The 16,595-nt window shown below is 47.6% G+C and overlaps 1 protein-coding gene across 5 annotated transcripts in view; it reads right to left on the bottom strand.

Moving 5' to 3' along the window:
* The window catches only part of FSIP1 (fibrous sheath interacting protein 1), a 197,749-nt gene that overhangs the window by 175,509 nt on the left and 5,645 nt on the right, over positions 1–16,595 (bottom strand). For 4 of the 5 annotated variants that reach the window (XM_069950472.1, XM_069950469.1, XM_069950471.1 and 1 more), the window contains exons 1-6: positions 14,072–14,156; positions 11,222–11,412; positions 10,803–10,923; positions 9,419–9,493; positions 8,585–8,754; positions 7,757–7,850 (exon numbers count right to left, since the gene is read on the bottom strand). In XM_069950472.1, coding sequence (XP_069806573.1) covers positions 7,757–7,850; positions 8,585–8,754; positions 9,419–9,493; positions 10,803–10,923; positions 11,222–11,386 — 625 coding nt within the window. In that variant the 5' untranslated portion in view covers positions 11,387–11,412; positions 14,072–14,156. Of the gene's footprint in view, positions 1–7,756; positions 7,851–8,584; positions 8,755–9,418; positions 9,494–10,802; positions 10,924–11,221; positions 11,413–14,071; positions 14,157–16,595 lie in introns of those variants that run through there. The other variant, XM_069950470.1, reaches the window with a different exon arrangement.

The raw sequence follows: 16,595 nt of genomic DNA, 5'->3' as shown, positions 1-16,595 counted from the left end.
TAGAGCAAAGTTCTTAAGAGCCTAGGAACTCTATCTCGCAGTGTGGTTGTCAGCAGGGAACCCTCAGCATTCCGCTCATCCCAGGTAACAGGGTCTGGGGCTTGTGTCACCCTCTAGGATGGGTCCCCCAACACTGGTGGGCATAAGGTGGTGCGCAGACCCAAAGGTCACACGGGCACAGGTATTCTCTTCTTCTTCAGTATTCTTCTACCTCATCCTCCAATATCTCGGCAGAGCACATTACTACTTGGGTTGGGACTTTCACAACATTCTCCTCTCTGCTCCTCTGATTCTTCTACGACTCTCTCAGCACACAACCCAATCAGCACGACTGTACTCTTCGCTGCTTGTGCTGCTTGGGGGCGACCTTCTCCGCCGGCGGTGCTGGCCGGGTTCTGGTGTGGTGTTTTTGGGGTCTGGTCCTGTGGCATGGGGGTCGCAGGGCCGTCCCATGGCCCCCGTTCCCTGGCTGTGCGCGCCTGCGGGGTTGGTGGCCACTGACTGGCACGGTGTGGACTTAGTGTAGGGACCCATGTGTATCAGATACCGGCACGAGGTACATGGGGCAGTATGGCTTGATCAATTCATACACAAAATTCTGATGTGTTTTTTATTTAGCCAAGCGGCACTAGTATCAGCCATAGGTGTGAGGTGCAGCACTCTGTTTCTTCCCTGAACCGCATTTTGTTTCTCTCTTTTCTCCGTGTATTGCACTCCTCCTGGTAAGACCCACATGACCGCAATTAGCAGGAGACACCTGAGTGCACATGGTTTTAATCCCTCCTGTTTTTTCCCATTCTGTTTGCTGCAGCTATGGTGAGCGCAATACCTTATCCAGACTTGTGCTGCTTGGGGGCGACCTTCTCCGCCGGCGGTGCTGGCCGGGTTCTGGTGTGGTGTTTTTGGGGTCTGGTCCTGTGGCATGGGGGTCGCAGGGCCGTCCCATGGCCCCCGTTCCCTGGCTGTGCGCGCCTGCGGGGTTGGTGGCCACTGACTGGCACGGTGTGGACTTAGTGTAGGGACCCATGTGTATCAGATACCGGCACGAGGTACATGGGGCAGTATGGCTTGATCAATTCATACACAAAATTCTGATGTGTTTTTTATTTAGCCAAGCGGCACTAGTATCAGCCATAGGTGTGAGGTGCAGCACTCTGTTTCTTCCCTGAACTGTACTCTTCGCTATACTTCTATCACAGATCTGGATCCTGTAATCCGGGAGGGTCACTACACCACTCCGGCCCACCATGACAACATCCCAAGGGACCCCTCAGCAGCCCAGCAGGTCACCGACCACAGGGGAACGAGGTACAACTGGCCCTTTAAACTAAAAACAGGTGTGCCACCATACCTGTGTGCCCAACCGGCACTGGCGTCAAGACACAACATCACTGGGCCTGGCTGTATCTTGGCCAACCACCATCGGAGTGGCGTCACACTTCACCATCTAGCAAGTGACCGGCCGCACCTCCGCCATAACACCTCTGGGGGTCACCACATATGATTTTTTTTTTCCCTGACAAAATGGCTAGGGATCATTTTTATAGCCCCACTCTATATATGGTAGTTAGCTGCCATACTGTATGCCCTTACTGGCTCCTATACCGCACGTTCCCCTGTAGTTAGGCCTCCATACTGTATACCTCCCCCCTGTAGTTCTTCCCCTATATTGTATACATGCCCCTCTGCAGAAAGGCCTCCCATACTGTATATCTCCTTCCCTCTGCAGTAAGGCCTCCCATACTGTATACATGCCCCTCTGCAGAAAGGCCTCCCATACTGTATATCTCCTTCCCTCTGCAGTAAGGCCTCCCATACTGTATACATGCCCCTCTGCAGTAAGGCCACAGCACCACATTGAGTATGTTCACTCCACTAGCGGAACGGGTCTGGTATTATATAGGTTGTATAGTAGAGTTATTGTTCTGTATCTATGCACTGTACTTTATTGTTGTACCTTTACCATTATTTTCTTCTATATTTCTATATACCCGGCCCTCACTTTGTGGATCTATTTCATCCTTTTCTAGTGGGGTGTACACTCTGTCCCATAAAGTGTAGTGCTTCATGTTTTTATGCTTTTTGCGCTGTCTGCCTAATAAACTTTGTTACTTTGTTTCAGTAATTTGGTGTGCACATGTTTATCATACATTCCCCTTTTTCCTTTCTTTTTTGCTTTATGGCACCACATGTGACTATGGAATGTGTCTGGTATTGTAGTATTGTTAGTGGGATCCATCTGTGCTCCCAAAATGCTTTTTATCTCCATCAGAAGTGCTGAGGACTGTGACACCTCCTCGCTCCTATCCCTTTACCTGGTTGCTTGATACAGAATAAGAATGGGAGCGAGGAGCCATGAGCGGTTCAGGAGCTTGGGATCGCCTCTTTGCATTTTTCTATGTTCTGGAAGCACAGACAGATATATGAAAGGTATCACTTTAATTCCAGTATCCCATGTGCTGTTGTCTCGGAACACTGGTGGTCCAAATCACTACAATGGTCTATAGTCTATAGATCAGGGATGGGGAACCTTCAGCTGTTGCAAAACTACAATTCCCATCATGCCTGGGCAGCCGAAGCTAAAGCTTCGGCTGCCCAGGCATGATGGGAATTGCAGTTTTGCAACAGCTGGAGGGCTGAAGGTTCGCCGTCCTTGATCTATAGAGTAAGGACCCGAATAAATCTCACTAATACCATTACATGTGAGATTCTTTTAATGTTTTTTGGGGGGTACTGACCAATGCCCTTTGATGGATGGTAAAGGGGGCCTCAAACACCTAGACTAATCTATATAGCTGTATTACAATCCATGGCAACCCCAGCCATGCGGACACCATGGTTTTAGTGATCATGGGTGTTACAAGAGTTAAGGATGTACCCATCAGAAATATACACTCTATCGGTATGCTGTACAACAATGGGTTCATTTCTTAACTAGACTAAAACATGAAAGCGTCGGGTAACATGATGCAACATAGACCCTGAATATGACATTGGTTATTAACCAGGAATGTGCGGCCTGTATGAGGAATGTATACGCCAGGTATGTCAGCAATGCAGAATCAGGTGTGAGGCCAAAACTTGTGCAGATTAATAACATTCATGTGTCTAGAATTTGTCCCAAACCTGCAGGAACACAGCCGTTGTATGGACGTGTACAGTAAGGCATATGCCCAACGCTTGGCAATGGATTTATAATGGAAAATCCAGGTAACAGAGAACCGTCTCAGCACCGTTTAATGAACATCTCCGCATCACAAGTGTTACTTGGGGTTTAGGTTACTAGGTTCTTTAGATTTTTTTGGTGCTACTATTTTAGCTGATGCTGCCACCTAGTGGTCTGTAGTCTGAAGCTCACTTACATAAGATGAGTAAGGCACATGGGATAGCAGCATGGGTTGCAGATTTTGCAATCCCCACAGCTTAGCTATGCCAGGTGGGCCGCAGACCTCTACATCACATAATATACAGGATATTCAAGGCGCCATACCAGTAACAGTTATTGGGCACTGTGCCTGACAGCGTTATTGGGCACTGTGGGTGACAGCGTTATTGGGTACTGTGCCTGACATCGTTATTAGTCACTGTGGCTGACAGCGTTATTGGGCACTGTGGCTGACAGCGTTATTGGGCACTGTGGCTGACAGCGTTATTGGGCACTGTGGCTGACAGCGTTATTGGGCACTGTGGCTGACAGCGTTATTGGGCACTGTGGCTGACAGCGTTATTGGGCACTGTGGGTGACAGCGTTATTGGGCACTGTGGCTGACAGCGTTATTGGGCACTGTGGGTGACAGCGTTATTGGGCACTGTGGCTGACAGCGTTATTGGGCACTGTGGGTGACAGCGTTATTGGGCACTGTGGGTGACAGCGTTATTGGGCACTGTGGGTGACAGCGTTATTGGGCACTGTGGCTGACAGCGTTATTGGGCACTGTGGCTGACAGAGATATTGGGCACTGTGGGTGACAGCGTTATTGGGCACTGTGGCTGACAGCGTTATTGGGCACTGTGGGTGACAGCGTTATTGGGTACTGTGCCTGACATCGTTATTAGGCACTGTGGCTGACATCGTTATTGGGCACTGTGGCTGACAGCGTTATTGGGTACTGTGGCTGACAGAGATATTGGGCACTGTGGGTGACAGCGTTATTAGGCACTGTGGCTGACATCGTTATTGGGCACTGTGGCTGACAGCGTTATTGGGTACTGTGCCTGACAGCGTTATTGGGCACTGTGGGTGACAGCGTTATTGGGCACTGTGGCTGACATCGTTATTGGGCACTGTGCCTGACAGCGTTATTGGGCACTGTGGGTGACAGCATTATTAGGCACTGTGGCTGACATCATTATTGGGCACTGTGGCTGACATCGTTATTGGGCATTGTGGGTGACAGAGATATTGGGCACTGTGGCTGACAGCGTTATTGGGCACTGTGGGTGACAGCGTTATTGGGCACTGTGGCTGACAGAGATATTGGGCACTGTGGCTGACAGAGATATTGGGCACTGTGGCTGACAGGTTTATTAGGCACTGTGGCTGACAGAGATATTGGGCACTGTGGGTGACAGCGTTATTGGGCACTGTGGCTGACAGAGATATTGGGCACTGTGGCTGACAGAGATATTGGGCACTGTGGCTGACAGAGATATTGGGCACTGTGGCTGACAGAGATATTGGGCACTGTGGCTGACAGAGATATTGGGCACTGTGGCTGACAGAGATATTGGGCACTGTGGCTGACAGAGATATTAGGCACTGTGGCTGACAGATATTGGGCACTGTGGCTGACAGAGATATTAGGCACTGTGGCTGACAGAGATATTGGGCACTGTGGCTGACAGATATTGGGCACTGTGGCTGACAGAGATATTAGTCTTGATGGCTGGAGCTGTGATGGAGGCACTGAGGTTAAATGTGTTACAGTGCACCATGTATGTGCAGGAGGAGTATAAAGGGATAGCTGAAAGAGCAGTCACATGACAGTTATCATATGTAATTGGGCAGATTAGCATGCCCTATATGTCAGGGGAATCGCTGGAACACCCCTATACAGATTAGACAGATGGCCAATCCCACCTATATCTGTAGGTTTGGCTGATGTGTCAATGGCCATTATTAATGTTAATGTTATTAATACACCTATGCAAAAAACACTCCAGAGACACCATCAGAGTCTCGACGTCAGTGAGCTAGCCAGACCTTCCTCCGGGAAGGAACAACCAAGCCAAGGAATGTCTCCAGTCAAGGAAACCAGCCAAGCAAGGTATCCTTCCACAGACAGCTGTTTCTGGGTATTTGCCTCTCATCAGTGTGGAGTAGGATTCTGGCTAGAGGGAGCAATACTAGTAAGTGCATGCAAAAGGACGCTGGTTGACCTCAGGGAGATCAACCAGAACACTGAAGAGACACCATCACGTGTCTTGACGTCAGTGTATTCTAGGACATTTCCCCCTGGGACATTGCCCCCTGGGAAATCAAATAGCTCTGCTCCCACTAGCCAGAATCCTACTCCACACTGATGAGGGGCAAATACTCTGAAACAGCTGTCTGTGGATGGATACCTTGCTTGGGTGGTTTCCTTGACTGGAGACATTCCTTGGCTTGGTTGTTCCTTCCCGAAGGAAGGACTGGCTAGTTTACTGACGTCGAGACTGACTGTGTCTTTGGAGTGTTTTTTGCATATTTGATTTCCCAGGGGGTAATGTCCTAGAATACACTGACGTCGTGATGGTGTCTCTGTGGTGTTTTGGTTGATCTCCTGGAGGTCAGCCAGCGTCCTTTTGCATGTTAATAATAGACCATTATATCTGTGGATATAATGGTTCTGACTGGACTGATAGGAACTACTGTGTTCTCACTCCTCCAGCAGCAGGTCACAGTACTGGATCCATCATGCTTTGGTGTTACACTACAGAAGTCAGACCCTGCAGCCAGCATAAACTCCCCCATCCTGGGACTGATGGTCAGGACAACCCCCACCTTGGCTTCACACTGATACCATGCCATAGTGAGCCCGTTCACATGGCAAGCCTTGTGCATCTATGTTCCATGGCTTGGGGAACAAGTCTATCATCTCTATCAAGGCAATACCAGAAAATATTTCCTCAGTGTATGGCAAGTGTTTCTACCTACAGGGAACACAGGTGTGAAATGAATCCAACATTTATGGGCATATGCAATAAATGAAAAGGTCTTCAGTGCAGCCAATAAACAAAGCTGCAGGAGGGTGAGGCGCCACACGTTCCTCAAGTGCTCAGACCATGAACCATCTGCATCCCGTTTTCTTGGACAACACCATTTCTCTTAAAGATGGCCAAGATCTACCAGGGCCCAAAGAGCATGCTACAACTCTATACTGTTCCTTTTAATATCTTATAATATACTAAGGTCAAAAATTATTATGCCATACTTCCTGGTACTCTGCTACTCGAGAGAAGCAGCTCCGATGGTAGGTTAGCTGGAAATTACGGAAAAGTGCTGTACAGGAACGAACATGAAGATCTTATAAAAACAAGAGCAGATATTAAACCCTTAAAGAAAACCTTAAAGGGATTATTCAGGATTATAAAAAGCACAGCTACTTTCTTGCAAAAACAGCACCACCCCTGTCCTCAGGTTGTGTGTGGTATTACAATTCAGCTCCATTCACTTTAATGGAACTAGGCTGAGGACAGGAGACAGTGTTGGAAGGAAGCGGCCATGTTTCTCTAAGCCTGAACAATACCTTTAAAGGGGTTATCCAGCGCTACAAAAACATGGCCACTTTTTTCCCCTATTGTTGTCTCCAGATCAGGTGCGGTTTGCAATTAAGCTCCATTTACTTCAATGGAACTGAGTTTCAAAACCCCACCCAAACTGGAGACAACAGTAGGGGGAAAGTGGCCATGTTTTTGTAGCGCTGGATAAACCCTTTAAAGAAAACTTGTGATCACTGCAGGGTCTGGCCAGTCCCTGGCAGATTGATTGATAGGCCTTGATTGATAGATCTCTCCCTGTTTGGACATAGGGAATGATCTATTAGTCAAGGCAGGGTGGGGGAGTAGGCGCAGGAAGTGATACGTTCTTATCAACAGCCTTCATCTTCTCTACCTAAGGGGCCTATTCCACGGAGCGATAATCGGCCGATTATCGCCTCGTGGAATAGAGAGAACGATCAGCCGATGATCAGCTGATCATTCATTTAGGTTCAAACCTAGAATTATCGGTCGCCACCCGCGCATCGCTACGTGGAATAGTGGGCGCGGTGGGCGACCGACGATTTCAAAACATCATACATTACCTGTCCAGGCGCAGGTCTTCTCCTTCTCCTGGTCCCGTGCCGCAGCAGCTTCGGAGCACCCTGTCTGAGCTGACAGGGCGCTCAGCCAATCACTAGCCGGGAACGCCGCGGCCAGTAATTGGCTGAGCGGTCTATCAGTTCAGACAGGGCGCTCCGAAGCTGCTGCGGCGCGGGACCAGGAGAAGGAGAAGACCTGCGTCTGGACAGTTAATGTATGAAACAAGGGCTGCAAGGACATCGATAACGATGTCCCTGCAGCCCTCGCTAACGGTTGTCGAGCCGTGGAATAGGCCCAGTAAATGAGCGCCGATCTAGCAGATCGGCGCTCGTTTTTATCGTTGATCGGGCCCCCATTGGCCTGTGGAATAGGACCCTAAGCCTCTGTGACTGGATGGCAGTGATGGGGGGGTATTAGGATTTGGACCAGATTTTCAGCGCTGACATTAGGCATGGATTAATAGTTCATGGCTTACCTTCAGCGTCATCCAACTGCGGAGTCAGCGCCAGAAACTTGTTAGTATTAACATTTTCGTCATGGCTGCGTGCTGAAGACTGTTGAGACACATGCTGGATAAAGAACAAATAGAAAATAAGGACATCGGGATTAGATTACGTAGTATATACAGGTATGCGAAGAGGTCATACAATATTGAGAGAATGGGTTTATGACATTACATCCCAGGCAGGGAGCCCTGTAGATTAAAGGGGTTGTCCAGCGAAAATCTTTTTCTTTCAAATCGACTGGTTTCAGAAAGTTATATAGATTTATAATTTACTTCTATTTAAAAATCTCCAGTCTTCCCATACTTACCAGCTGCTGTATGTCCTGCAGGAAGTGGTGTATTCTTTCCAGTCTGACACAGTGCTCTCTGCTGCCACCTCTGTACAAGACAGGAACTGTCCAAAGCAGGAGAGGTTTTCCAATGGGGATTTGCTACTGCTCTGGACAGAGGTGGCAGCAGAGAGCACTGTGTCAGACTGGAAAGAATACACCACTTCCTGCAGGACATACAGCAGCTGATAAGTATAGAAATACATGAGATTTTTAAATAGCAGTAAATTACAACACTATATAACTTTCAGAAACCAGTTGATCTGAAAGAAAAAGATTTTCAGGGGGCACCACAGTGTCACTATATTCCCCTTCCCCATACAATTCGAGAACTTCTGGTCTCTTAGGTTCAGGGCTACTACAGTATGTGTTCTCCTCCGTTCTGGGAATAGGTGACAAACTATTTCCCATACACAGGAACAATTCTACTCTTTTTTTTTTAGTGCCATTGGGTTTCATCTATCTTTACCTGGAGCTCTTCCCACAGTTGTTTTCGCATCTCCAGACCCTGGGCTTTCACCTCCTTCTCCTTTGCCACCTTCTTTAGTAAGATTTCATCCAAGGCTTTCATCTTCTTAATGGCTTTTTCCAGTTTGGGGTCAATGCTGTCTTCTGTACTTTGAGGCTGCTCGGTGGATCCTGATAACACACAGAAGGCGGACATTTAGCTCCGGTAGTCTATAGTAATCCCTATACATAATCAGTTCAAGCCCAGTCTGCTAAGAGGTTGAAGCAATTCTCATTCCTCTGGATCCAGTCTATCCCAGACATTTTGATGTGGTCTATAGAAAGCAATGTGGTGCCACATATAAAGATAAACCCCATGTGCTGCCCATATGTTCTATGTGGATCAGACTGGCTGGCTGCATAGCGTTAGGCAAGTATCAAAGCCGTACTTCTCAGAACCCATCGCCAAACATGTCCTTCTCTCATTTGACCACATTTAAAAATGTCAAAGCTAAATGGACCTATTGTGTTTCATGCATTAATCTTCATGAAGGGGTTAATGGACAATTGTGCTAGAAACATTACAATTGTGAGGGGTTAAGAGCACGGGTAGGGAATCTTGGCTCTCCAGCTGTTGTAAAACTACGACTCCCATCATGCCTGGACAGCCAAAGCTTTAGCTTTGGCTGTCCAGGCATGATGGGAGTTGTAGTTTTGCAACAGCTGGAGAACCAAGGTTCCCTACCCCTGGTTTAGAGGACCAAAGCTGTCCTTACTATGAGGACAAGGATGTCACACTGCTTACTCACATCTTTTCAAGGAACGCATGCTAGACAACCTGGACTCTTCTACTTACCTTCTATACCATCATTTCCATCTGTTTTATTGTCTTGAAAGTCATCTTTACAGCCTTCACCTTCAAAATGGGGAACTAAAAATAGCACAGAGATTAGTTTTGATACCAAGAAGACCCTTAAGGTGTCACTGTGGTTTAAAAAAAAAAAACTTTTGACATGTCAAAAGCTTTGGCTGGTCTGGGTATGAGTGTTCAGACCTGTAGTGAAGATGAGAACGAGCGGGGAGAGGACTTTGCTGCCTGCTCTGTCAGTGAAAGACTCGGGCTCCATAGACTTAAATTAGGAGCCCAACTCCTGTACAGGTATGATCAATCAGACCCGTTTAAATGACAGGTGCACTTTACAGGGGTTACTTACGCAGGGGTGAGTGGATTGATTTGGGGGTTCACTACAAAGCACCTACTGTCCTGTGGGACACCATATAACACATGGTTGCATCTAGTGCTCCACGGCAACACCCACCCTGGCTAGTTACTAAGGGCGGTTTATCAAATTGCCCCGTACAGGTAAACGCACACCATATTTTTATCATTTACAGGCTTTCTGCCATTCATTTTCACTTTCTAAACCCCAGATTTTCTCATGGATTAGACATGGATTTCAATGAGGCTTATCCATAACCAGGAAGCGGCTCAAATAAGCATCTAGAAATGACTTGTTGCTTCTCTTTGTTTTATACAGTGATTTACAAACCACATTGAAAAAAATCAGCATTGCTTAAAAGGGTATGTCCTGCAGGTGTGTTCTTTCCAGTCTGACACAGTGCTCTCTGCTGCCACCTCTGTCCATGCCAGGAACTGTCCAGAGCAGTAGCAGATTCCCATAGAAAACCTCTCCTGCTCTCCAGACTGGAAAGAATACACCACTCCCTGCAGGACATATTTGTTTGCATGTTATCCCCTATACTATGGATAAGAAATAACATGCTCAGATGGAACAACCCCTTTCAAGGGATTATCCACCATTTGAAATGTTTTAAAAAGCAGCCAAAATGGCATAAAAATACCATACTCACTTGTCTGATTCCACAACTATCCAGGGGTAAGGCTCTGGTGTGCCCCTAAGGCTGACATGTGAGCACTGTAGCCAATCAAGGCCCTTAGTGGTCATGTATCATACTACTGGCCCTACCACATGGTAATATCACACCTGATTGGCTGCAACAGTCACATAAGGCCGGCCCCCCACCGGAGAGTCAACATTAGACTGTCACAGGATAAGACAGATAAGTAAATCAAAGGATACCCCCCTTTAAAATACGTAATTCCAAAATGTGCAGTATTGCTCTAGTCAATCCGGCATTTAGGCCTTAGTTCTCAAAGGGTTAAAAAAAGACTTAAAACTTATTCAATTCTGAGATTGCTGGAGACATGAAGAGTCTACCTGGATCTTGAGGTGGACTGGTCATCTTATCCCGACCTCTCTCTTGGTATACACACGTCACATCGCCAAGGTTGTCTGATCCAGTTTCTTGTTCATCATCTGAAGTCGCTGTAAGTTCCCACTGTTTTATCACAAGACATCTGATCACTAACATGTAAAATCACACTGATGAATTATGACCCTGATGAAGAAGACTGAACTCTGAAACACGTAGATGGTGGTGCGCTCCATTATCTGCCATACATTGGGGAAAATGCTTGTATGGAAGTATATAACACGACACGGCAGAATACAAAGAGCCTGTGACCCCATATCACATGACAGGGCCTCAGTATCCCACCATGAAGGGCTCGGGCACATTTCTACGCCACGTGAATAAGCCAGCTATGCGGTACTGCCACTAAACCATCACATTTTACCTGTGAGATTCCAGGCTCCGGAGTCAGAACTTCCAGAGAACATAGAGATGAGTTCACTTTTTGTTTATCCGCTTGGAATGAACTTAATAAGCGACTTCCAGGACGGGAACGAGACACCGAGGCAGGTCTGGAAATGTCATCCAAGCTTCCCTTCATAATATCCATCTTCAGGAAGGAGAGAACTAAGAGTTCTGAGCGAAAATAGAAAACATATCAGATGAAGGCCAAGACCGGGATACACACATCAACCCTAACCATCATATATAGAGACCTCTACTCCCCGATACATGTATATATACAACCCCAACCATCAGATACATAGACCTCTACTCACTGATATACATATATACAACCCCAGCCATCAGATACATATACCTCTACTCCCTGATATACATATATTATATATATATATATATATATATATATATATATATATATATATCCCAACTGTCAGATACATAGACCTCTATTCCCTGATATAAATATATATACATATATAACCCCAACCATCATACACAGAGACCTCTACTCCCTGATAAACATATATGCAACCCCCAACCATCAGATGCATAGACCTCTACTCCCTGATATACATATATACAACCCCAACCATCAGATACAGAGACCTCTACTCACATATATATATATATATATATATATATCCCAACTGTCAGATACATAGACCTCTATTCCCTGATATAAATATATATACATATATAACCCCAACCATCATACACAGAGACCTCTACTCCCTGATAAACATATATGCAACCCCCAACCATCAGATACATAGACCTCTACTTCCTGATATAAATATATATATATATATATATATATATATATATATATACCCCAACCATCAGATACAAAGACCTCTATTTCCTGTTATAAATATATATACATATATAACCCCAACCATCAGATACATAGACCTCTACTCCCTGATATAAATATATATATATATATATATATATATATATATATATATATATATATACCCCAACCATCAGATATATAGACCTCTACTCCCTGATGTGTCTGGTGGAGGAGGGATAATACTATGGAGATGTTTCTCAGGGGTCGGCCTAGGCTCCTTAGCTACAGTGAAGGGAAATCTTATAGCTTCCGCACCAAGACATTATGGACAATTGTGGGATGGGTTTGGGTTCGTCCCTTTTCTGTTCCAGCATGACTGCCCCCCAGTGTACACACCAAGCTCCATAAAGAGTAGAGAGGGGGTCTGGTGTGGAAAACCCGAACCCTGACCTCAACCCTATCCAACACCATTAGGCTGGCTTCACACTGCCTTAAAGAGAACCATTCACAGCCAATTATTTTATTTTTTTTATTCCTCCATTTAATTTAAATAACTTTTTAAATAATATTTGTAAATAGAATTAATTTTCTGGCCGCGTTTTTAATTTATTCGCATTTTCCTTCACTGTCACACGCCGTCTCTTTTCAAAAGAGTCGTAGCGAGACAGAAAACTCCCACCATGCAGTGCGTTGGGAAGGGCTCCAATGAGCCTTTGCCTGGTGCTCTGTCAATACACAGTGATCTCGCGCTATACAGCCCAAGATGGCCGTGTATGTCTAACTGTCCCTGTACTTCTCCCTTATCAGTTTATTCATGAAGATACAGACTGCCTTTGCAGTCTGTATCTTATACCTTACCTACTCCTCTGTATCGGTGTAGTATGGTTGGGCGACTTCTTGATGAAGTCACTTGCGTCCCAGCACCGGCCCGGCAATACCGCAACGGTACAGGTAGTAGGTAAGGTATAAGATACAGACAGCAAAGGCAGTCTGTATCTTCATGAATAGACTTAGGGAGAGACAGTGGCGTAGCTACCATAGAGGCAGGGTAGGCAGTTGCTATGGGGCCCATGCAGGAGGGGGGCCCGGAGGACAAGGTAAGAGCTTGTGTCCTTCTCCTTAACCCCTTATGTACTGCAGTGTGTAAGTGACCCAATGTTTACTTACATGCTGCAACACAAGAAAGGGTTAACAAGCAGAAGACAGAGATCTCTGCTTTACTGCACTTTTAACCTCTGACCTCTGTTCTTCAGCTGCCAATCAAGTAGGAAAGGAAAATGTTCAGAGTTCCATGCAGAGGTCAGGGGTTATCAGTGCACCAGCAGTAAATCATATATATATGTGCAGTGATTCGTGTTGTGCGTAGGGGAGGGGGGTCCCTTAAAAAAAATTTCTACGGGGCCCCGTGAATCCTAGCTACGCCCCTGGGGAGAGATAAACTTTTATAATAGGGACAGTTAAATTTAGTCTCAAAAACGCCATTGCTGTGGGTATGGCTTTTTTTTGGCGTTTTTGTCACCTTTAGGCTAGGGGGGGAGTTCAGCACACGGAAACGCCTAAACCACAAAAAGATCATTCACACATAAAGCTAAAAACCCTGGAGAAAATATGCATGCAAAAAAAAACACATCTGCAGGTTTCTGGAGGCCTGAAAAACGCTGAAAAGACGTGTGAGGACCCCCTTAGGGTAAAGTATTGTGGACGTTGTGAATCCGGACGTTCCTCAACAACATCAGTGTCTGATCTCATGAAAGCTCATAAAATTCCCATAGACACCTCCAAAGCCTTATAGAAAGTCTCCCAGAGAAGAGACAGCTACTGCAGGGGAGGAGCAGCTCAAGTCTATGGAGTTAGGATGTGATGTCCTGTGAGCGCCAGCAGGGGGCCCTCTACTCTTCTCCATACATAGGCCATAACACTGGGACTCCCGGCACTGCATAACACTATGTCCCCCAACCGCTGCCTGTCCCAGCTACTCCTGGGATTTGTAGTCCCACAGCTGCCGCGTCCCTAAATAAGCAGAACGATACTTACACTCCCTTCAGCAACCGTAGCCCTTCATAATAGATCTGCGTCCACTGTTGCTAGGTTACCGCGCCGAGAACAAGACCACGTGATTAGCTACAGCGCCCGGCGAGGCTCAAGATGCTCAAAATCGCGTTTCAATAAGGGAGAATAGCCGCGGTTTGTCACGTGACCCTACAGAATAGATTCGAATCCCCTTGTGCCTGAACTTTCCCTGCAAAGCTTTTGCCAAACTACAATTCCCATCATGCCTAGACAGCCAACGCTTTGCTTTGGCTGTCCAGGCCAGGGCCGCTTTAACCAGAGGGCACATGGTGCACGTGCACCGGGCCCACTGGTTAAAGGGGCCCCCCCCCGAGCAGGCCGGCCGTTGCTATGTGCGACCAATGCGGTCGCACAGGGCTCCGGCCACCAGCCTGTCAGGGGGGAGCGCCATGGATGGGTAATCTACTTACCCCTCCATGGCGCCCCCTGCAGGGCCCCCCCGGCGATCACCGCTGCCCCCGCCCGCTGCTGCTGCGGCTCTTCAGCGCTGCAGCAGCAGCGACACTGACAGAGAGAGAGCCATTGGCTCCCTCCCTGTCAGTCACTCACTCTTGTGGCCGCACTTCCTGCGGTCACAAGAGGCCGCACTCTCCCTCTAGCGGCCGACGTCACTGGAGCGTCGGCGCGAGGGTGAGGGGAGTGCAGCCTCTTGTGACCGCAGGAAGTGCGGCCACAGGAGGGAAGAGAAGAGGAACGCGAGGACCTAGGTGAGTAACAGTGTTTGTTTTTTTCAATGTTATATGGGAGGGGGAGCTATATACTACGGGGGGGGGGGGGGGGGGGGGGGGCACAGGGGGCTATATACTATGGGGGGGACAGGGGGCTATATACTATGGGGGGGACAGGGGGCTATATACTATGGGGGAGGACGGGGCTATATACTATAGGGGAGGACAGGGGGCTATATACTATGGGGGAGCACAGGGGAGCTATATACTGTGGGGGAGCACAGGGAGCTATATACTATGGGGGAGCACTGGGGAGCTATATACTATGGGGGAGCACAGGGGGCTATATACTATGGGGGAGCACAGGGGAGCTATATACTATGGGGGAGCACAGGGGGCTATATATTACTGGGGAGCACAGGGGAGCTATATACTATGGGGGAGCACAGGGGGCTATATACTATTGGGGGAGCACTGGGGAGCTATATACTATTGGGGAGCACAGGGGGCTATATACTACTGGGGAGCACAGGGGTCTATATACTATGGGGAGCACAGGGAATCTATATACTATGGGGGAGCACAGGGGGCTATATACTATGGGGGAGCACAGAGGAGCTATATACTATGGGGGAGCACAGGGAGCTATATACTATGGGGGAGCACAGGGAGCTATATACTATGGGGGAGCACAGGGGAGCTATATACTATGGGGGAGCACAGGGGGCTATATACTATTGGGGAGCACAGGGGAGCTATATACTATGGGAGAGCACAGGGGACTATATACTACTGGGGAGCACAGGGGTCTATATACTACTGGGGAGCACAGGGGTCTATATACTATGGGGAGCACAGGGGGCTATATACTATTGGGGAGCACAGGGAGCTATATACTATGGGGGAGCACAGGGGGGCTATATACTATGGGGGAGCACAGGGGGCTATATACTATGGGGGAGCACAGGGGAGCTATATACTATGGGGGAGCACAGGGGAGCTATATACTACTGGGGAGCACAGGGGAGCTATATACTACTGGGGAGCACAGGGGAGCTATATACTACTGGGGAGCACAGGGGGCTATATACTACTGGGGAGCACAGGGGGCTATATACTACTGGGGAGCACAGAGGGGCTATATACTATGGGGGAGCACAGGGGAATATATACTATGGGGGAGCACTGGGGAGCTATATACTATTGGGGAGCACAGGGGACTATATACTATTGGGGAGCACAGGGGAGGTATATACTATTGGTGAGCACAGGGAGCTATATCATATTGAGGAGCACAGGGGTCTATATACTATGGGGGAGAGCACAGGGGGGCTATATATTATGGAGAGCACAGGGGGGCTATATACTATTGGGGAGAGCACAGGGGGCTATATACTATTGGGGGGAGCACAGGGGGGCTATATACTATTGGGGGAGAGCACAGGGGGGCTATATACTATTGTGGGAGAGCATAGGGGTCTATATACTATTGGAGAGCACAGGGGGACTATATACTATTGGGGGAGAGCACAGGGGGGCTATATACTATTGTGGGAGAGCACAGGGGGGCTATATACTATTGTGGGAGAGCACAGGGGGGCTATATACTACTGGGGAGAGTGCACAGGGGGGCTATATACTAATGGGGGAGCGCACAGGAGGGCTGTATATAACTGGAGGAGCACATGAGGGTCTATATACTACAGGGACACCTTAAAACTATGGAGGCACAGAGGGGTGTAACTATGTAGGAGTACAGAGGGGTGTAACTACTGTATAGGGGTACAAGGGACCTAACTACTGTATGTGTTGGAGCCTAA

This window comes from Dendropsophus ebraccatus, chromosome 13, assembly GCF_027789765.1.
Source record: "Dendropsophus ebraccatus isolate aDenEbr1 chromosome 13, aDenEbr1.pat, whole genome shotgun sequence".
NCBI lineage: Eukaryota > Metazoa > Chordata > Amphibia > Anura > Hylidae > Dendropsophus > Dendropsophus ebraccatus.
The sequence above is the reverse complement of the archived record's forward strand: the minus strand, read 5'-3'. Positions and strand labels throughout refer to the sequence as shown.